General features: G+C 48.0%; 2 protein-coding genes across 2 annotated transcripts in view; one reads left to right on the forward strand and one right to left on the reverse strand.

Moving 5' to 3' along the window:
* Positions 1–1,702: 1,702 nt before the first annotated feature.
* Positions 1,703–13,391, reverse strand: CNIH4 (cornichon family AMPA receptor auxiliary protein 4). The gene is given in 6 exon segments (XM_044289946.1): positions 1,703–1,873; positions 2,919–2,956; positions 2,958–3,060; positions 4,010–4,122; positions 10,158–10,226; positions 13,244–13,391. Coding segments are annotated over 6 exon segments (420 nt in total). The 5' UTR covers positions 13,313–13,391; the 3' UTR covers positions 1,703–1,845.
* Positions 13,392–15,555: 2,164 nt separating this feature from the next.
* The window catches only part of NVL (nuclear VCP like), a 48,147-nt gene continuing 40,485 nt past the window's right edge, over positions 15,556–23,217 (forward strand). Inside the window, exons 1-7 of the mRNA XM_044289213.1 lie at positions 15,556–15,712; positions 16,578–16,651; positions 19,348–19,400; positions 19,941–20,028; positions 20,238–20,292; positions 21,399–21,674; positions 21,922–22,048. Coding sequence (XP_044145148.1) covers positions 15,653–15,712; positions 16,578–16,651; positions 19,348–19,400; positions 19,941–20,028; positions 20,238–20,292; positions 21,399–21,674; positions 21,922–22,048 — 733 coding nt within the window. The 5' untranslated portion in view covers positions 15,556–15,652. The remainder of the gene's footprint in view (positions 15,713–16,577; positions 16,652–19,347; positions 19,401–19,940; positions 20,029–20,237; positions 20,293–21,398; positions 21,675–21,921; positions 22,049–23,217) is intronic.

Genomic DNA, 23,217 nt, shown 5'->3' on the forward strand with positions numbered 1-23,217 from the left:
CACATCTTTTGTGGCCCCATTGAGATGGATGGTCCTGCATCTGATCCGCAAAAAAAAAAAAAAATGAGGATCAGATGTGGACTTAAACCACAGTCATGTGCATGAGCGCATAGTAGTAAGACTGGAGGAAGATCTGACCAGTTTATTTACAGGCACTCAACCCATCATTTGTTGCATCTTATGTTGTCTGCACGACTGAAAGACTCCAGTTAGGAGCGGAAGTAGATTTAAGTTACAATTTATGCCACTTTTCCAGTGTACATTGTAAACAATTGGATTTTTTTTATACTCACCGTAAAATCCTTTTCTTGGAGTAGGCATTGAGGGACACAGCACCATGGGTATATGGCCAGCTGCCACTAGGATTATTATTTTTTTAAGTGGCAAGAAAGGTAAATGTTTTGCTTGCATTATAACGACCAACAGCTATTATATGTCAGAGCTGCACTCACTGCGTACATACATTACATATCCTGTACTGATCCTGAGTTACATCCTGTATTATACTCCAGAGCTGCACTCACTATGTAAAGGCTTCAGTGCTCAGTCCAACACTCCCTAATTGAAAGCACAGGGCTTATTTTTGGCGATCGGTGGGCTGTATCCTTTGACAAGCAAAATTGTGAATTCAGCTCTGAAGTATAACAAAGGATCAGCACATTTTTATTGCCCCTAATAGCCAAAACCACTAACGCTTTTATTCTTCGTCCTTTCAGCTTCCACCAGATCTCAATGGGAGGCAGCGCTGAGGATCACGTATTTTGGGCTTATAACCGTGGCCATAAGCCACTGCTCCGCGATCCTCAGTGCTGCCTCCCATTGAGATGTATGGGAGGCTGAAAGGACTCCGCTGTTAGCGGGTTTTCAGTACGGAAATTGCAGGGGAAAAAAAAAAAATATCAAAACAGAAGTTTCTGCAGCAAATCTCCCAGGTGTGAACATACCCTAATGGTGGGGTCCGCTCAGAAAACATTGATCACTCGACACACTGAAATGCAGGTCCCACGGACAGATCAACTTTAATGGAAAGCAACGATCGTAAAGTACAAATTCACCCTAAGAACCCCGAAAACTACCAACAACATCCTCTCCAAAGAAAGAAGTAGTTTACAAAGTGCAGCATTGCTCTATTGCTTTACCAGCTGTCCATAGTGCTCGCCAACTGGTGGCTCTCCAGCTGCTGCAACGACTACAACTCTCAGTAAGCGCCGACAGCCTAAGGCATGCTGGGAGTTGCAGTTTTGCTGGAGAACGCCAGGTTGGACTAAAGCTGTGTAAACATCTCTGGGACCTTCATGACACTTCCCAGCTAGTGCAGCCTAAAAACTGGACCCCCCTGGATGCTGGTGCATCATGTATTTCAGTGCTCCAGAATAAAAATGGCGACAACGGGACACACAAGAGGCCATCATGGATACATAAAAAAAAACATTGCGATACACACACAAAAGGCAGAGGTCCAAAGCAACCAGTCACATCACGTCTCATATCCCGAGGAAATAAAAGCTGTACTCCGATTGGTTACTTTGGGAAACAGCTCCACCCACCCCCCCCTTTTTTTTTTTTTTTTTAAATACATGAGGCCCATTGAATTCTCACATCCCAAATCAGAGCCTGAGAAAAAAACACAAGCGACTTGATTTTCTTTTCTTTTTTTTCCTTTTTTAAAATATTTTTATGTTAAAAAAATACAACAAAAAAAATTATGGAGTTCAAATATGAAAAAAGGAAAAAAAAAAAATACTCTGCACGAAACCACGTGCAACAATCTCCTCGTCTTTACTTGTTCCTTTTGGCTCATCCCCCGTTTAAAAGGTCCGCTGCTTGTTGCCGTGCCGATGGATCTCAGTTGTTGATTAGGGCCAAAATCATGCTGGAAAGACAAATAATGCAAGTTGGTGAACACTTCATGTCCAGCGGAGCAGGTTTATGCGGTCATACGCGCAGGACGTGTTCCATCACATACTGACCAAAGGAGGATCGGATCCCAGAAGAAGAAAGCAGTAAATTGATTCCTCCTGCTGGGATTCATGCCGTCTTCTAGCACCAAAAACCCCCACAACAAGCTGACATCTCCTAATTTCTGCAGCTCATTTTTACAATTAAGCTTTGCCGTGTAGACTGGGACAGAGTCATCTCGGCACTAGACGGTAGGATTTAGGCCATGTCCACGTGTGACTGAATAAGCTGCTGTATTTTTGTGCAGCACATCGGCAGTATTGTACAGTACCAGCAAACAGCGTGAGATTTTAAGAACACTGCTTACAAAAAACACGTAGCATAAATTGACCTGCCGTGCAGATTTGAGATCTGAAACGTCAATTTATGCTGCAGATCTCACTGTTTGCAATGGACACTTTGCGGGGGTCACAGTGACTGATTAGATGTGGATTTGTCGTCACCGGTGTACAGTACCAGCAAAGTGGATGAGAATCTCAGAATTTCATTTCTCCCTCCATTTACTGTTATAGGCATTCCCCCAAAAAATAGCCAAATGCGCTCGCTCTGATGTTTTTGGAACGCCCATAGCAGTGAATGACGAGCACATCATGCACGGTGTGGTCTTCTTCGTTTTGCGGTGGGACCTGCAGCTGACACTGATGGCATCAATGTATGAGAGGGGAACACCCCTTTAATGACATCTTTACAGCTGGAGGTTTAGATAAGGCAGCGTAGTAACACGTTATACTATACACAGCTCCCCTGCCCCGAGGGGCTGTACGTCATCCCTTCCTGGAGACCATATTAGTCTACTGGACATCCTTCTCTCCATTGACTCCCACCTCCCACTTCATAGCAGAAGCTATAAAGTCGACAAAATGGGAAAAAAGCGCATGTCCAAAATATGGCTGCCCACGAAAATTATATATATATCTAATCATTAATACGCAACACATCAGACTGTGCAGACTACCGACCTGTACAGGTAGATGAAGAAACACAGTAGATGAAATCCCTAGCTTGATCATGGCCTCTTTCATGTGAGACTTGAGTTGTCCCCGGTTGTGGATCTCAGTCGGATCAAAGACCCCCAAATTTCCACTTGGCACCATAATAAAACTGTATGACAAAAAGGAAGGGGGGTGGGGGGGGGTAGGGGGTGTCAGAAAAGCTTTCGTCAAAGTAGAAGCAAATCCACCTAATCCATGTTAATTTAATTTGATACGGTCGAAATGCTGTGATGATTAACCCCCTAACGACAATTAAGTAAGTGTGCATCACTGATCGCCAGTATACGTATATCAGTCGCCGAGCTCACTCCACATCAGCCAGGAGGGGAGATAACCAATCCTGTCCATTTCAAAAAGGTCACTTTATCCCATGCAGAGAGTTTCCAAATGCAAGATTTTTCCATCCCACCTCAAAAATTGTCCAGTCTTATATGTACCACCAATAAAACCAAGGCCTCATGCACACGACCGTACGCCCTCTGAGATATACGGTCCGTGAGCGGCATTGATCGTGCGCACGGAAGTTCACGGCATCATAAATTACAATGATGCTGTGCACGTCGGGCCGCCCATATGATCTTATGAGTGCGGGACAATAGCCTCGCGGGCGGCCCAACGTGCACAGCGTCATTACAATCTATGATGCCGTTGTACTTCCGTGCGTACGATCAATGCCGCTCACGCACACCATGTCTCAGGGGGCATACAGTCGTGTGTAAGGACCCTAAATCTTACTCTACAAAAAGAGCCATCACATCACTGCATGGACAGAAATAAATAAATATATATATATATATTCACTTTTTAACCCCTCCAGCCCCATGCCTTTGCAGGACAAGCTGTACTTTCTAATGGCACCATTTAATATTGGAAAGGATGTAGTGGGAAGCTGGGAAAAGAAAGTTCCAAAAGTGGTGGCAGAACCGCGCAGTTTTTAGGGTTGCGTTTTTACGGCCTTCTCTGTGCAGTAGAACTGGAATTTGGCGCAGTGTATCAGAAAAATAAAATGTAAGGCTATAGTCATAGGGCTGACCATCTGAACACAGTAGATAACTCACCGGTAGATGTTCCACACCGCTACAGGTAGATTCAGGAGGAAGATGAACCAGTGCAAGGACACGAGCATTAACACAGACACCAACGTGTGACCGATGAGCTCCGGCACCACCCACTGCAAGGACAAGAGGGTCAATGTGAATGCGACACAGGAATAAAAAACACATGCCACCATTCCCTAACAAAGACAAACTCCCTTTGCTCCCCACTGGCCACAAACGGGTGGAAAAACGACTACAAACAGTTTTCCAAAAGACTACAGAGTCCCGTTTCATTTTTACCTCTATTCTTGTCTTAAAACTTAAAGAGGTTTTCCACAGGTCAGGTCATCAGTATGAGATCGGCAGGGGTAACACTCCCGGCACCCCTGCTGACCAGACGTCTGAGGCAGCCGCAGCACTCACCGGATCTCCAGTGAGCGCCGCAGCCGCCCCGCAGCTTACCAGGCACAGCGCCGTACATTGTATAGGGGTTGTGCTCGGTATTGCAGCTCAGCCCATCTGTCACATGTCCTACTCTTGTCCATTTTGCGAATAAGGATAGGCATTGACACTAGGGATGAGCGAATCAACTTACGGATGAAACATCCGAAATTGATTAGCATAACATTTTGTTCCAATACTGTATGGAGCAGGAGTTCCGTACAGTATTAGAATGTATTGTCTCCGATGAGCCAAAGATATTGCTTCACCAAGCCTCGCAAGACTTCGCGTAATAACTTCATAAATTAATTTTTACTGTAAAAAAAATCTCCCGAACTCTGGTTCGGTTCCAAGGTACCACTTACAGTACAAATTTATGAAGTTATTACCCGAAGCAATAGCTTCGGCTCATCCAAGCTCCTGCTCCGTACAGTATTGGAACAAAGTTTTATGCGAATCGACTTCGGATGTTGCATCTGAAGTAGATTCGCTCATCCCTAATTGTTACAATGGATCCGCAAAAAAAAATAAAAAAAATCACGGAATCAACTCAGGCGTCATACGTATTTTTTGGGGATCTGCAGTTTGCAGACTGCAAAATATATACGTCATGTGAAGGAGGCCTAAACATGGGGGGGGGGGGGTGTTTGTTGTATTTATAAGAACAGCCGCTCATCTGGCGCATTCAGTGAGATCAATGAGTGAAGCCAGCGAGCTGAGGACGCTGTGCTCCACGCCTATGCTACAGGCCAGGGATCAGCAACCTCCGGCACTCCAGCTGTGGTGAAACTACGCCCCCCAACATGCACACTTGCTTGGCTGTTCTCGGAAGTCCCATAGATGTTAATGAAGCATGCTGGGAGCTGTAGTTTCACAGCAGCTGTAGTGGCGGAGGTTGCTGACCCCTGTTACAGACGGACTCACTGACCCCACTTCATCAGGATTGCCGTTATAAGTGATAAGTGCAGGTTACGCAGATGGATTTCACATACCGAAGCTGGTAAAGCTCTAGGTATCAGCGCGAGATTAACAATCCGTAGAGCTCAGGGCCGCACCTCTCCTTCCTACTGCAAAACTTAGTCAGGAAGCAGTCGGCTGTGACCGCGCCGCCTGAGACCTGGTGCAAGAGATCACTATGACGTTATTGTGACCCCTTACGCCATTCTACTGCCTCATAAGCTTTGGGCCGAGACTGCCTCCCCCATAGGACGTAGGTCAGATGCCCATCTCACCTCATGGCAGATGCGGCCCTGACAGCGCCGATTAGGACTTTAAAACAACTAGTAAGGGTCCATTCACACGTCCGCAACTGTTTTGCGGATCAGCAAAACACAGACACCGGCTATGAGCGTTCCGCATTTTGCCCTTTTTGCAGAAATGCCTTTTTGTTTGTGGCCGCGGACAAGAATAGGACAAGCTCAATTTTTTTGCGGGGCCGAGGAACGGAAGTGCAGATGCGGACAGGCCCCAATAAAATAAATGGGTCCGCCCCTGTTCCACAAAATTGCGGACCCATTATGTAGATGTGTAAATGGACCCTTAATCTGCTGAATGCAGAACCCAGCAACCAGTATATATCTGCAGACGCCAGAAGGGACAACCTGTGAAAGAAAGGACAGATAGTGACCTGAGCGGAGGAAAGAAAGAAAACCCACCGAAGATTGAAAAACCAGGAGGTTTGAATGGAGTAAGAGCAGAACTCGGGACACTGGGATGGGGGAGAAGGAGTAACCAACTACCCCGACAGGCACCTGCCGAATGGAAGGGGCCAAACATGATTTTCCAGCCGCATTTGAGTCACTTATGAACCCAGCCTAAAAGGATTGAGACGGTCTAGACCACGGGGAAGAACGCACCCTCCATTGGGGTGAATTGTCGGCAAGAACCAGCCCCACTGGACGAACGATCTGAAACATGGAAGGAAGGAAAGTCCAGTGAGAACACCGGGGAGAACGGATACTGTATGGGACCTCTGCTTGCAATGCCGGCGTCAGATGCTGGATGGACGTGGCCTCTAACAAGGGCTCAACTAGACTGGGGCCCCTTCACACCACCGTATGTTGTTTGCTGTCTGCAAAATGCAGATCCATTGTTCCGCAAAAAAATCTAAAGACTATTCCTCGATACTTCCACATCTGTTCTGCATGTCTGCAAAATGCAGAAGGTATGTTTGTGTGTCTTCCGTTTTTTGGCAGATCCTCAAAAAATATGGAAAGTATCATGTTTAATAAAGATTCAAAAGGTGACATTAAAAGTTTAAAAACACGGATTGTCAAGACACGGAACGCCTTCTGTGTGGAATCCTCATTTCTGCTGAACCATAGACTGGAATGGGGCTGCATTTTGCGGACACGTATAGGACAAGTTCTCTCTTTTAGGCCTCGTGCCCACAAGCGTGCCGTTTTTTTGCGGTCCGCAAACCACGCATCCGCAAAAAACGGAAGGCTCCCGTGTTGCCTTCCGCAATTTGCAGAACGGAACGGGGGCCGGCAATATAAATGCCTATTCTTGTCCGCAAAGCGCAGGACAAGAATAGGACATGTTATATTTTTTTTGCGGGCCCGCAGAACGGAGCCACGGATGCGGACAGCACACGAATGGGTCCACATCCGAACCGTCAAAACGGCGGCTGGGATGCGGACCCAAACAACGGTCGTGTGCATGAGGCCTTATGTGGACATATGGAAGTGGATAGCACACTGTATGCTATGCGTGGATTTTGCAGTCCCATAGAAATGAATTGGACTGCAAGGTTGTGTGAATAGCCCCCAATACTGAGTGAAAAAATACGCTTGACCAGTAAAGTGAAGACAAACTATAGCTCCTCCGATAGAGGGGGGGGGGGGGGGGGATGCTAATATAGGTAAGGACTGGCAGATACTGCCTGAAGAGAACTGAACAAGTCCATAAAACGAGGACAGAACGGACTGTCTGCGAAACGCGCCAGCGCCACACAGGTCGGTCACATCGAGCATCCAGCACTTCTCAGACAGACAGCAGAGCTGCATCCGACTTACAGCGTCGTGTATATACAGCATTCGGAGGTAGTGAGAATACTGCACCTGGTACAGCGTTCAGCGCAATACTACACAAACTGAGGGGAGCCATGGCAGTGCCCAGTACATTCAGAACGGCGCTGGATACTCCACCCTGAATGGAGCGCATTAAAACTGTCAGCGCAAGTCCCCAATCTCCTGAAGGGAGAAGGCACACCAGGTACGGCCGCAACCAGAATCGCAATCGCTCCACCTGCGGAGGGCGGTAATGCAGCGGTCTGGTACATGATTAAACTGTACAGGATGTGACTGCGCGGCGCAGGACGGGGCAGGCTAGGAGATCTAGCGACGGCACAATCACTCCACCTAGAGAGGCATGCGGCTGTTCGATGACTGACGAGCTGCGCAGGCGGGTGCATGCCAGTACTGAATAGGCTTGACAATGGAAGGCGGCTGTCAAATGCAGCATTAAGGGCTCTTTCACACCTGCGTTCTTTTCTTCCGGCATAGAGTTCCGTCGTCGGGGCTCTATGCCGGAAGAATCCTGATCAGTTTTATCCTAATGCATTCTGAATGGAGAGAAATCCGTTCAGGATGCATCAGGATGTCTTCAGTTCCGGACCGGACCGGACCGTTTTTTTGGCCGGAGAAAATACTGCAGCATGCTGCGCTTTTTGCTCCGGCCAAAAATCCTGAAGACTTGCCGCAAGGCCGGATCCGGAATTAATGCCCATTGAAAGGCATTGTTCCGGATCCGGCCTTAAGCTAAAGTCCTGGCAGCCCTGGTAAAGTGTAGCGGGGAGCGGGGGAGCAGCATACTTACCTGTCCGTGCGGCTCCCGGGGCGCTCCAGAGTGACGTCAGGGCGCCCCAAGCGCATGGATCACGTGATCGCATGGCACGTCATCCATGGGGGCACTCTGACGTCACTCTGGAGCGCCCCGGGAGCCGCGTGGACTGTAAGTATACCGCTCCCCCGCTCCTACTATGGCAACCAGGACTTTAATAGCGTCCTGGCTGCCATAGTAACACTGAACGCATTTTGAAGACTGATCCGTCTTCAAATGCTTTCGGTTCACTTGCGTTTTTCCGGATCCGGCGTGCAATTCCGGCAAGTGGAGTACACGCCGGATCCGGACAACGCAAGTGTAAAAGAGGCCTTAGCAACAGCACAAGCTGGAGATGATCAGGCCTAGAGCCCCCCCCCCCCCCCCCAGTTATGTGAAGTTCCTTGGGGTTCAAGGTCATGTTAATTGGACCGGCGGGGGTCCCAGCAGTAGGATCCCGCACCAATCTAATAGTCCTGTTGACAGGGGGATAAGTTCACAGAACCGGAATACTTATTTTAACTTTTAAGACTAAGGCCTCATGCACACGACCATTGTTGTGTTCCATTCCGCAAAATGGGGTTCCGTGATCCGTTTATGTTTCTTTGTGTCTTCCTTTATTTTTAGAAGATCTCCAGACATGAAGCAAAGTAAAAAAAAAATCTAAGTCAAGTTTGCCATGCAAATGATAGGAAAAACAATGGACGACAATCTGTGTGCCTCCGCGTTTTTTCGCGGTCCCATTGACTTGAATGGGTCCACGAACCGTTTTCCGTGAAAAAAAATAAGACAGGTTATATTTTTTGGAAGGACTGAAACCACGGACGGCGGATGACAAACGGTGCATTAGCCGAGTTTTCAACGGACCCATCGAAAGTAAATGGGTCCGCAGAAAATCACGAAAAACTGAACAACGGACACGGAATGAAACAACGGTCGTGTGCATGAGGCCTAAGGATCACGAGAAAAATGATAATGGTTAAAGGTTCCCACTAGGGATCTCATGTGCAGAACTACCACAACGCCTAGCACATGGATGGTGGGAGTTGTAGTTTCACAACAGCAGCCACCGATTGAGCACCAGGTGTTCTATCCCAACACGGGCCGTCTCTCTCAAAGTGATGTACCCATATCATACAGTGCAACCATCTTATGACTGATAAGGGGTCAGACCTTTGGGACCCCCACCAATCCAGAGAATCATGGGGCCACAGCTGGTCACAAAGGAAAATGGGTCATTACAATAAACTGTTCCTGGTCAGGCGATGGCCGCCACAGGAGCAAGACTCCTTATAGTACAGTCATCAGAGCGCTGATTTGCAATGACCCATTACCTCCTCTGTGGCCCCTACACAGCAGAGTCCCCTGTCCATGTGCCGGGCAGCAGTGACAATGGGGTACACGGAACATGACCAGTGACCGGCTTGCATGCAGCATGTTATAACAATTCTGGAGCATTTACTCTTCCATGTTATGCTGTTCCTCTATTATTCCTACTACTAGAAGTTGCCTAATGAATTACCAGCAGTTTGCAATGAGTTTGGTATTACCAGTCAGGGGTATGTCCCTGCCCAGTCTGACACTATTAAATCAGTGCTGCTAGTGTCAGACGGTGCAGGGACACCCCCCTTCCCCAACTGGTAACACCCATCCTGGACCTCTGTTGCAAACTGTCAGTAATTCACTCGTAACTTCTAGTTGGAATAGTAGAGGGATGGCACATCATAGAGTTATGAGAATAGATGCTCTAGAATGGTTATTACATGGGGAAAGCAGGGAGTTAGTAAAACAGATGTCAGGAGAGGTCCTCTTTATGATGTTTTCTGGTCTGGTCATTAACAAGTTAAACAAGGGGTCATCACCCAGATAAAAGGATGAAGAAGAAGAAGAAGATCACGTGACAAACCTTATTCAGCTTGGAGCAGCAGGAGCGGGCGTTGATGTAGTCACATTCTAAGTCGGAGAGCGTGATTATCTGGCGCCCAGCGATAAGGACGATATTATATGGCATCAGGTATGACGGAAACCTCAGAACGTGCAAAGTACAGACACACGGGACACGCCGGACGTGACCGCCATAATAGAGGAGATCAATCACTGCAGAGAGATATACAGACCCCAGAGAGTCAAACCAAGGGGCAACATCAGTCACGTAATGTCCCCAAATATACTGTGATCAGCCTTAGAGGATCTGTCGGCTCTGCTGTGTGGTGTAGTATAGAGGATCTGTCGGCTCTGCTGTGCGGTGTAGTATAGAGGATCTGTCGGCTCTGCTGTGCGGTGTAGTATAGAGGATCTGTCGGCTCTGCTGTGCGGTGTAGTATAGAGGATCTGTCGGCTCTGCTGTGCGGTGTAGTATAGAGGATCTGTCGGCTCTGCTGTGCGGTGTAGTATAGAGGATCTGTCGGCTCTGCTGTGCGGTGTAGTATAGAGGATCTGTCGGCTCTGCTGTGCGGTGTAGTATAGAGGATCTGTCGGCTCTGCTGTGCGGTGTAGTATAGAGGATCTGTCAGCTCTCCTGTGTGGTGTAGTATAGAGGATCTGTCAGCTCTGCTGTGTGGTGTAGTATAGAGGATCTGTCAGCTCTGCTGTGTGGTGTAGTATAGAGGATCTGTCAGCTCTCCTGTGTGGTGTAGTATAGAGGATCTGTCAGCTCTCCTGTGTGGTGTAGTATAGAGGATCTGTCAGCTCTCCTGTGTGGTGTAGTATAGAGGATCTGTCGGCTCTCCTGTGCGGTGTAGTATAGAGGATCTCTCAGCTCTCCTGTGTGGTGTAGTATAGAGGATCTGTCGGCTCTGCTGTGCGGTGTAGTATAGAGGATCTGTCAGCTCTCCTGTGTGGTGTAGTATAGAGGATCTGTCAGCTCTCCTGTGTGGTGTAGTATAGAGGATCTGTCGGCTCTCCTGTGTGGTGTAGCATAGAGGATCTGTCGGCTCTGCTGTGTGGTGTAGTATAGAGGATCTGTCAGTATAGATAATGGAGATCAGCGGCACTCAGGTGACACTTTCTGGTATCTTACGTCTGGTCACCGTTCCTCTACGATATACACAGTGCCAACATTACAATCTCATATTGCTCAATCCTACATTCTCTCAGCAGATACGTGGTGCCATGTCATGCCTCTGCCTTATCCATACACTGACAGCAAGCATGGATTTTACACACCCTCCACAGTCTTCTCAATGAGGTGATGATTGGCAAACACGGTCACTTAACATTACCATGATTATGTGTATATATACACACATTGTATACACACACTTAACCCCTTAGATGCCATGGTCAATTGCAACACCACACCTGGGACCTGAACAGCTCCCCCACACTGAGATTGAGGGCACCATCCAGATGCTATTGCAGCCTCAGGAGGCTCGGAGGTCCGCCGCAGCAATGCTCTGGAAACAGACTGCAATATATATCATTACAATCTATGGGAGAAACAATCAGACTATTGAATGTTAAAGTCCCTTAGAGAGACTTAAAGGAAACCTGTCACCAGGATTTTGGCCATAGAGCTGGGGACATAGGCTGCTAGATGGCCGCTAGCACATCCGCAATACCCAGTCCCCATAGCTCTGTGTGCTTTTATTGTGTTAAAAAACTGTTTTGATCCATATGCAAATGAACCTCATATGTGTCCTGTATCCAGGGGTGAGTCCAGCGGAAAGGAGCCCAGCACCGCCCCCCGTCCTCCGAATCTCCTCCTTGCTGGCTGACGTCACAGAGCTGGAGCACATGCGTAGTGTCGGCATCATGTTCATTCCCTGTGCTGGCATCAGCACAGGGAATGAACATGATGCCGACACTGCGCATGCACTAGCTTGCGAGATTTCGGCGCTCCAGCTCTGTGACGTCAGCCAGCAAGGAGGAGATTCGGCGGATGCTGGGCTCCTTTCCGCTGGACTCATCTCCGGATACAGGACACGTATCAGGTTATTTGCATATGGATCAAAACGTTTTTTTTTAACACAATAAAAGCACACAGAGCTATGGGGACTGGGTACTGCAGATGTGCTAGCGGCCATCTAGCAGCCCATGTCCCCAGCTCTATGGCCAAAATCCTGGTGACAGGTTCCCTTAAAAAGCGGGGAGAGAAAAAAAAAAAAAAGATATATATATATATATATATATATATATATATATATATATATTTTTTTTTTCCCCTCCAAGTCATCCCCTTTCTCCTCAATATTAAAATAAAAAAAAATCATTAAAATCTAAAAGATATTTATGCTATGACAGTAAAAAAAAAAAAATTTACATTGCCTCCTAGGGGAAAAAAAAATAAAAAATGAATATAGAGGGACATAAAAGTCCTTCATGCTGCAAAATAAAATAAAAAAATAAGTATTAAAATTCATGAAAAACTATATAAATATGACTTTGCTCCCTTTATTCTTCATCCCCAACACCCCCTCGTTTACGCTCAGTCTCGTGCGCGGCTGGTAGTTTTCAGACCAACGTGGGACGCTTTTCGTATGGTCATGTGATCTAGACCGATCCAACCTTGTGGTTCTTGTGCTCGTGACTGTATGAATTGCTGCCGCTACCTATTAGAGCTTGAAGACAATATTTTTTTTATTATTATTATTATTTTTTTTTTTAAGTACCGCTGTGATCGTAGTGACCCGGAAAATTAGAACAGGCCTATTTTACCACACAGGAAACACCGTGCCAACAAAACCCATAACACTGTGGCGGGATGGATCACTTTTTCCAATTCCACCCATTTGGATTATTTTCCCGCTACATCACATACACTATTAGAAAACCCTCACACGGCTATGTGAATGGAAAAATAAGAAAGTTATGGCTCCTGGGGGGGGAATGAAAACGCAAAAACTAAAAAATGTCTTGGTGCTTCATGGGTTAAGCATTACTTGGGTGAATGGAGGCTGACACAAGAGCCGCTCACACCTGTGGGCAGGATACACCCCTTCCAATGCCAACCTCGCTGTACCCCCCAGAACACCACACACAGAGGAAGGATACAAAGTACACCGCCAGGAAGATGAGGGCGCAGCAATCAATCAGGGAGAAGATGAACAGAGCGGCCTCCATTTTGCCGCCGCCGCCGCCTGCGCCGACCTTTCACTAATGACCAATCCGCCGCGCCCCTGGGCGGAACACGTGACACCCAACCCGCCGCGCTGCGCGCTGGGAGACGTAGTCTTTATGCGATAATGAAACGCCTTATATGGCATGGTGGCGCTATGAACCACGGGAACTGTAGTCCTATTGTATCACGTGAACAAAAAAAAAAAAAAGGTAATTTGTGCGGATAAACAATGCAGCTTTCCAGGACCTTACTGACGTCATGGTCACGTGACCAGATGCTGACTAAGGCGCGATGGAATGTTACGAGCATGTGATCGTTACGTCATCACACATGACCCAGATTTTTAACGTTGTGAATGACTGCCCACTACTGTGGCTAGGGAATGAGGGAGTTTTGGAAGCATAAGGTGACAGTGTTTGATAATGTAGTGTGAGCATTACCCCTCCCCCCAATCTGTAGCGTCATCCCTTACACAAAAGCATAGCCTTTCATGGTTACACTATAGCTATATGCAGCCACCACTAGGGGGCGCTCACTGCGCACAGATCCATACAGCTTCTATACAAGTCAATGGGAGCCCTATGGATTCTATAGCAGAAGCAGCAATGGAGAGTCCAACAGCAAATCCAAGATGGCGTCTCCCAGGATGACCAGTCGTCGGCCGCTTTCTGCCGTATATGGAATATTAAAACATAAGTACATGCGTCCAAAGCCACACCTGGCGGACACTTTCAGCTACTGTGAAGTGAAGGATGCGGCGGGGAGGTGGCCATGTATGCAAATCATGTGACCGCTGCCATTATGGCTGCCACGGTCTGTGTATACACCCTTGGGCAGCGAGGGGGCCTCTATGGAAATGCTGGTAGCACCAAAAGCCCATTTTAGCATTTATGTCAGTGTATGGCATTTGTGAGTGCCACAGCCTCCTCACAGCTCGCCAAGCACAGCGCCAAACATTATACAGTGGAGGTATTTGGTATTGCAGCTCAACCTCATTCACTAGAAATAAATAAAATCTACACACAACACAGATCCCAAACCCAAACTTCTGCGAAGAAGTCCCGGTTTGGGTCTGGGTACCTAACATGTCAATTTTTCTCACGCGCGTGCAAAACGCATTAAACCGCTTTGCACTCGTGCGGAAAAATCACGCATTTTCCCGCAACGCACACGCATCTTGTCCGGCCCTTACACGCAACGCCCGTGTGAATGAGGCCTTATACTTACCTCCATCAGGCTGGCAGCGATGCGATGCAGGCATCTTCCGGCCTGTGTCCCGTGCTGTACGGCTCAGGCGGCCCGATGACGTGCCTGCCGCCTATCAGAGGAACGGGGAAGGGACACAGCCTCTCCCTCCCCTGCCCGCAGCACTTCCATCTGTAATGCTGTCCTGAGGACGGCGATACAGATGACTATGGAGATGAGCGCTTCTACAATGGAAGCCATTGAGAGAGTCCAGTGTTCCCTGCTGTGTCCAGGCGCCTGCAGGAATTGGACAGCAGCGGAGACCCGGGCACCGCCAGAATCAAGGAGGGGATAGGGGAGTATAGACAGTTTGCATTTATTAACCCTTTCATGGCCACCCGGTCTTTTTCTACGGAAACACTGGGCATGGAGATACACGGGACGCGCACTTGGCAGTACAGTTTCCACGGCAACCGCGCAGCGCCCAAGAGTGTAATGTTCTAATCCTATGCGTGAGACCTTTTAGGGGGGGAAGGGGTACATGGTCGCTTCTGTAACTCCGCCGCCTATGTTTCGCCACGCAAAATAACGTCACATTGAACGCAAATCACTGAGTAAAAAAAGAAAGAAAGAAATCCATGCAGGATCTCTGCGGCCATTAATTAAAGTCGTGCACCACTTAATACAATCCACGCAGAGTGCTCCCATAAGGTGGAAGAAGGAGCTCAAAGAATCCCATCAGGTCGGGATTTTCAATGCTAAAGTCTCCCTGCCACCCAGGAGGAGAAGGAGCCCCTACACAGGAACAAGCTGACAGAGAAGAGTCACGTGACGCTACGTCATCATCCCAGCCCGGAACCTTGATAGGACCCTTGTCCAAGTCACGTGTCGTAGAGCTGTCATGTGACTGCCTCTGGCTTCTTTTATTTATTTAGTTTTAAATAACGCGCCGGGTCTAGCCGCATCTATAGTATTGAGAACCCCGGTCACTGGGAAAATGTCACGCTATGTGAAATGTGCTCCTCCCTGTGGACAGGCAGTTGCCTAGACACCTATGTGAAAAGACACCATCTGATAGCCGGTGTGTGACGCAGGCATCGCTGAAGGCAGCTCCGTGTTAGGCCCCCCGGCTCACATGTGAGTTAGGAGCAGTGGACATGAAGATTCGTCCTATGTCTCCGGGAATAGACAGGAGGCTGAAGCAGCGGCTGTCGCAGGTAATGGAGCCTATGCGGATCCGGGGGTCCTCTAATCCTCTGCGCTGCTGTGGTAGTCGCCCAGGCTGATGACGTTTTCCCAAGTCTCGCACACAATAGAATGTTAAAATAAGGCTGTGAGGAAATGTTAGATAGAACTACAAGTCCCAGCATGCACTTTCAGAGTCACATGATGAGACCTGATAAATGTCATACCTGTGTCCAGGAGCAGTACTCAGTGATAACATATTGTGTAAGGCAGTCTGACATGCACTGTCTGCCTTCCTAGCAGAGGCATCCACACTCTTCCTCCACCATGCTTTACACGGCAGCTCTGCTTGTACCGATTAGTTGTTGTGTATAAGCCCAAGCTCGTTAGGAAGTCAGTACACAGAATATTTGTTACACATCGCTGAACCACAAGTGAGAGGATCATCTATGAGCATACAAACAGGGGGGAACTGAGCTGTCAGCCTAAAACAGTTCTCCTTAAACTGGTACCCCCTTTGGGTGGGCAACCAATTGGTATTGATAGCTGCAGAGGTCCAGGATCCACACAGGAGGCCTCTATTATGAACGAGATGCCATAAATGGTTAGGTAGATGCTAAGGGCTTCTTTTATACCCCATCTTTCAAGACTGGCATCCAGCTGGAAAGGACAGCACTCACTGTAAACATCGTGGAGTGCTGGTAATGAAGGCTGCCCTGGAGTTCTTCATGTTTCTTCTTCCAGAGCTGAACTAACCCTCAGAGCAGCACTCCACTACCTTTTATTAGTAGGCTGGCCCCTCTGCCTCCATGCCGCCTGGCCCCTCTGCCTCCATGCCGCCTGGCCCCTCTGCCTCCATGCCGCCTGGCCTCAGTTTTTTATTTTTATTTTTTGCAGTATCTGAGCAGTAACAGATGTGGCGGGTACGTGGACCTTGCTGCCGTTGCTGCCGACCTGCAGAAAACCTTCAGGTAACATACGTGGTCGTTATCCCATTATGCAGGGATCAATAACCTCCTGCACTGCAGCTGTTCTGAAACTACAACTCCCACAATCCTCCTTTCACTTCTGTGAAAGTTACAAGAACAGCAGAGGAAGTGTGCATGCTGGGAGTTATAGTTTCGCAGCAGCTGGAGCTCCCTGCTGTGTGCCATGCTATGCCTTTAAAGTGTGGCTCCGGTGAGTGGGCACTCTGGTCGTCTGATAGGGATCATGTGATGCAGCTGGACTCCTGTTTCTGCTCTGTGGAGTGCGTGTCATGTGATCCTTTTGAGAGCTACTGGCTGAGAGGCATCATGTGATGCCACAGAAACCGTAGTAATGACTTGTAGGGGTCTACAGGGCTGCACAGAGCGTCAACCAATCAGAGCTCAGCTTTCATTTTTCCAGTACCATTTGAGAAATGAAAGCTGAGCTCTGATTGGTTGATATGGGCAATGAAGACCTTCTTACTGTTAGACAGCTTTTATATTTGCAAAACTGTCTTGAAATGAAAGCTGAGCTCTGATTGGTTGCTGTAGGCAGTAAGGAAAGGACAGACTTGCTGTTTTTCACAGTTTTGCTAAATGCGGCCCTTAGCGCTGTGAGAGGCGATCTCCGGCAGTCCCATAGAGCTGAATAGAGCCTCCGCCCCGCATGTCCGCACTACATTCAATTAGAAGGACACACGACCTCCATTCTCGCAATCTCCAGGGGCCCCAGAGGTCGGGCTCTTTTTGCCCCGTGCTGTGGATAGGAGATAAGTGTTTGTCCTGGCACATCTTTAAATTTTATAGTGACCACCACACTCCCATAGACTTAAAGGGGTTGTCTCATCTCACCGTTACTAAGGCGGAATGAGACTGTTAAGATGTGGTATATATGCCGTTAAAAACTGTCTAAACTCAGTTTACGCTCATATTTATTTTGAGAAAAAGTAAAGGAAAAAAACAAAATAACAGCAAAATAAATTCTCTTCATGGGTATTTGCAAGTAGCTGCCCCAGTGTCCAGCTCACACCCTGTAATGCTGGATGATAGTGTGAACAGTGCCTTAGTCTGTCTGCAGAAGTAATGGTGGACACAGAGAGGTTTGCTGGCCAGCAAGAAAGACATACAGACGCACACACAGACAAACTAATGACACAGTCTGGGATCGGTAGAGTGTTTGTCGTGCATGAGAGCCACAGAAACCGTGTCGCACAGCAAGCGGTGAGTTAGCGATTTCCGCAAGCCCCATAGAAATGAATGGAGCGGGGGCCGCACTTGCCTGGTGCTCTTCCCATTCATTTCAACGGGACTTCCGAAAATAGCCGAGTGCCCCGGTACTCCCATAAAAATGAATGGAGGGCGGCTGTGCGTGCCCGGTGCTCCCTCCTTCACTTTGTGGGCTTAGTTCTGAGGATAGATGCGAATCCCAGAGATGGGGTGGTACCCGCGCCTATCAGACTTTGGGGGCATATCCTAGCCACATGCCCCCAATGTCCAAGATGGGATTACCCCGGTGGAAGCGTCTGTCATATGCCACTGTGCAAGCAAACCGTGGGATACGTCGCCCGTAGGCTTCCACCCTTTCAGTGGCAGCCTATGGATGTGTTTAGCAAACGTACCCCATACACCGAACAGGCAGTGCGAATAGACCCTTAAAGGCTATGTTCACCTTTTGGAGTAATTTTTTTTTTTTTTTTTTTTCTATGATTGCATTTAACTTATTTTTGGCCAAAAATCATATTTTCAATTGGCCTTTATTAAAAATATTGAGCTGTTCAGTCACAAAGGGTTAACTGTTTTTCTAACTGTGTGACTGGTACTTTCACTTTGTGCCGGTCATCTAATAAGCCTCATCTCTAAACTACTGAGAGGTCATAAACACTTATTTAAGCCACATTTTTATCAGTAAGGTAAGGAATTGCGCTTTAGGCTCCATTCTCACGTCCGTGGTGTGTTGCGGACCCGCAACGCACCCGGCCGGCACCCCCTATAGAAATGCCTATTCTTGTCCGCAGCTGCGGACAATAATAGGACATGTTCTATCTTTTGCGGAGCTGCGGACCGGAAGATCTGGGCCGCGCTCCGCGGATGCAGACAGCACACTGTGTGCTGTCCGCATCCATTCCGTCCCCATAGAGAATGAATGGGTCCGCACCCGTTGCGCAAAATTGCGGAACGGATGCGGACCCATTTGCGGACGTGCGAATGGAGCCTTAAGGAGTGTTGATAATCTGAGAGAGCAGAGATAAGGAGTCCCTCTGCTCCCCAGATGACAGAAATGACAAAAAATCCACAGGCAGCTAGTTGAGCATCTCGGCTCTGTACGCAAATAAGGATTCCATATTGTTAATAAAGACCAATTGAAAAAAATGATTTTTAACTCCAAATAAGTACAATGCAATAATTTAAAAAAATTGCCCCCAAAGGTGTACATAGCCTTTAAATAAAGTGCGATATTGGGCACAGCTTGAGTGCTCTACGGAAAAGACGTATGTCAGGAGCTTTACAAAACCCGGAGGTGCACTTTAAGGTGTCGTACCTGCCTAATACAGCATCGGAGGGGGAGGGTATTGTATTCTAGGTGTCCCTGTGTCATGCTCCACCCCCTCAGATCCTATACTAGGCATAACACAGTGGATTTGGTTTTGTCCGGAGTGCTCCTTTAAGTGCTTTACCTTGTCCCTGTGTTTTCTCTTCAGTGCAGAATATGGCAGAAGAAAACGAAACGCCTTTAGAATCCAAGTGGAGAAAGGTGAGCGCCACCCATGACCTCACAGGGGCAGTATACGGTATATACTGCGTAGAGGCCGGATGTAGTCTCGTAATCCTTACTGTTCCGGAGGGAAGAACCATCATTATATCTTATGTTTTTTGTTTTTTTTTAACCTGGTCAGACAACCCAAGGACTATGGTCGGCAGATCCTGGGCTGTCTGCCCATGCAAGGTCTGGTGCCCCCTCCGTCACCTCAACGCTGATCGTGGCATTTCAAAGGGTTACACCCTCGCAATCAGCATGGCGGGCATCTAATGCAGTATTCTAATCTATAGGATATAAGTGTCTAAAGGATCAGGAGAGCAGGGGTCTCATACCCTGACACCCCTCTAAATCCAGAGGTGGGGGGGGGGGGGAGAAATGGTGAGGCCTCAGGGTGACGGACACAGTCAAGCACTTGCTCCTTCTATATCTTGCATGCCATGTATATAGCGGTGCCCCTTAGTGTGTGGCAGTGAATTGCAGTCCTGTGTTATGGACTACGTGATCAGTGACTGGCGGTTTTGTGTTCTGCTCTAGTGTTTAAGGTTATCAGCGATGAGAATGAAGACATTGGGGTTCTGGATGGAGCACATTTGGCAAAGCGGGCACGGCGAGGAGCTGAGGGGTAAGCAAGCATTGATAACTAACAGCCTGGAACTGGACGGCGGAGGTGTCCAACGTCAGAGCAAAAAGCAGAGGGCAGCCATTATGTAGATGTTACGTTGGTGGTCTGCAGCCTGTGGCCCTCTCCGCGTGCTCTAAAAGCCGCAGGTGGTGACCACCACATGGGTTCAGATGCAGTACAACCACATCATGTCCATTTTCTTTGTCCAGGGATCCGGAAAGTCCTGATGACTCCACAGACACAGATGATTACACAGACCAGCCGGTAAGTGTGGCTTATAAAGATGGAGTAGGATGGCATAGCGGCAGCATATACCACAGCACGGTACAATCGGGGGAATAACACACAACTGACAAGGAATGATACAACATGACAGAGGTCCCTGCCCACAAGAGCCGACACTCTACAGGAGAGAGGTCCCTGCCCATAAGAGCTGCCACTCTACAGGAGAGAGGTCCCTGCCCACAAGAGCTGCCACTCTACAGGAGAGAGGTCCCTGCCCACAAGAGCTGCCACTCTACAGAAGAGAGATTCCTGTCAATAAGAGCTGACACTTTACAGGAGAGAGGTCCATAAGATCTGACATTCTACAGGAGAGAGGTCCATAAGAGCTGACATTCTACAGGAGAGAGGTCCCTGCCCATAAGAGCTGACATTCTACAGGAGAGAGGTCCCTGCCCATAAGAGCTGACGCTCTACAGGAGAGAGGTCCCTGCCCATAAGAGCTGACGCTCTACAGGAGAGAGGTCCCTGCCCATAAGAGCTGACGCTCTACAGGAGAGAGGTCCCTGCCCATAAGAGCTGACACTCTACAGGAGAGAGGTCCCTGCCCATAAGAGCTGACACACTACAGGAGAGAGGTCCCTGCCCATAAGAGCTGACACTCTACAGGAGAGAGGTCCCTGCCCATAAGAGCTGACACTCTACAGGAGAGAGGTCCCTGCCCATAAGAGCTGACACTCTACAGGAGAGAGGTCCCTGCCCATAAGAGCTGACGCTCTACAGGAGAGAGGTCCCTGCCCATAAGAGCTGACGCTCTACAGGAGAGAGGTCCCTGCCCATAAGAGCTGACGCTCTACAGGAGAGAGGTCCCTGCCCACAGGAGCTGACGCTCTACAGGAGAGAGGTCCCTGCCCACAGGAGCTGACGCTCTACAGGAGAGAGGTCCCTGCCCACAGGAGCTGACGCTCTACAGGAGAGAGGTCCCTGCCCACAGGAGCTGACGCTCTACAGGAGAGAGGTCCCTGCCCACAGGAGCTGACGCTCTACAGGAGAGAGGTCCCTGCCCACAGGAGCTGACGCTCTACAGGAGAGAGGTCCCTGCCCACAGGAGCTGACGCTCTACAGGATATCTTTGTCTTTATTTGTAGTCCACGAATCACATGAACAGCTCTCTACTGTCGTTGTACCGGAAAGGAAATCCTGAATCCAGCTTGGACACCCCCACCAAAAATGATGTTCCGGACACCAGCACCCCGATTCCACTCAAACACCCACGAGCAGCGTCAACGGGAAACACCCTGGAAACTAGAACCCCAGGAGCTGGATGGTTCATTGACAAGACGCCCACAAAAGCCACGGAGAAGAACATCTTGATAGATCTGTGTGACGATGGAGAAGGGGGACCGAAAACTGAAGAGCCAGAGGTACAGTAGATGAAATGGAGCACTGCCTAGAATATTACTTACAGATCTTGGCTATATCTTGCACTAATCTTGTCTTATACTCCAGTCACATCCAAAGCTGCATTCCAAAAACTTCCTTTGGCTCCAATACTGCATTCCATCCCATGCTCTTCTGCCCTCTGCTGGTCTGGTGTGGGAAGAGCATGCTCTGCTATGTCTAAGTTTAACAGATATCAAGCTTTAAGAATTCTTCTCTGTTCCCCGATAGAAATCAGTGGAGACATCTCTCTTGGACACTGAGAAGAAAAAGTCAAGATTAAAGAAAACCCGGAGAGAGAAGATGGACGCCCAGGGGGTGGACGAAGACATAAAATCTGTTCTCATGAAGAAGATAGGTGAGTGTTCTGCTGCGTCGATCAGTACAGGATAAGTAATATACACAGTGACTTCACCAGCAGAATAGTGAGTGCAGCTCTGGAGTATAATACAGGATGTAACTCAGGATCAGTTCAGGATAAGTAATGTATGTACACAGTGACTCCACCAGCAGAATAGTGAGTGCAGCTCTGGAGTATAATACAGGATGTAACTCAGGATCAGTACAGGATAATGTAATGTATGTACACAGTGACTCCACCAGCAGAATAGTGAGTGCAGCTCTGGAGTATAATACAGGATGTAACTCAGGATCAGTACAGGATAAGTAATGTAATGTATGTACACAGTGACTCCACCAGCAGAATAGTGAGTGCTGCTCTGGAGTATAATACAGGATGTAACTCAGGATCAGTACAGGATAAGTAATGTATGTACACAGTGACTGCACCAGCAGAATAGTGAGTGCAGCTCTGGAGTATAATACAGGATGTAACTCAGGATCAGTACAGGATAAGTAATGTAATGTATGTACACAGTGACTCCACCAGCAGAATAGTGAGTGCTGCTCTGGAGTATAATACAGGATGTAACTCAGGATCAGTACAGGATAAGTAATGTATGTACACAGTGACTCCACCAGCAGAATAGTGAGTGCAGCTCTGGAGTATAATACAGGATGTAACTCAGGATCAGTACAGGATAAGTAATGTAATGTATGTACACAGTGACTCCACCAGCAGAATAGTGAGTGCAGCTCTGGAGTATAATACAGGATGTAACTCAGGATCAGTACAGGATAAGTAATGTAATGTATGTACACAGTGACTCCACCAGCAGAATAGTGAGTGCTGCTCTGGAGTATAATACAGGATGTAACTCAGGATCAGTACAGGATAAGTAATGTATGTACACAGTGACTGCACCAGCAGAATAGTGAGTGCTGCTCTGGAGTATAATACAGGATGTAACTAGGTGATTTTCCTAGTCTATGACGGAAAGTCATGGTTTTATTAAAGACACGGAGGCGAGTATTGCTATCTCCTTCTTTACTTTCCACCAATAGCAGCAAAGAAGAAATTTACATAATCATAACAATAAAGGATCCACCCCTCTCAGATCCTATAATAAGCAGTGTCCTCTTAGTAACTTCCTCTTTCTTTGGAACCGAAACACCAACTTCATAACC

This window comes from Bufo gargarizans, chromosome 4 (assembly GCF_014858855.1).
Source record: "Bufo gargarizans isolate SCDJY-AF-19 chromosome 4, ASM1485885v1, whole genome shotgun sequence".
Taxonomy (NCBI): domain Eukaryota; kingdom Metazoa; phylum Chordata; class Amphibia; order Anura; family Bufonidae; genus Bufo; species Bufo gargarizans.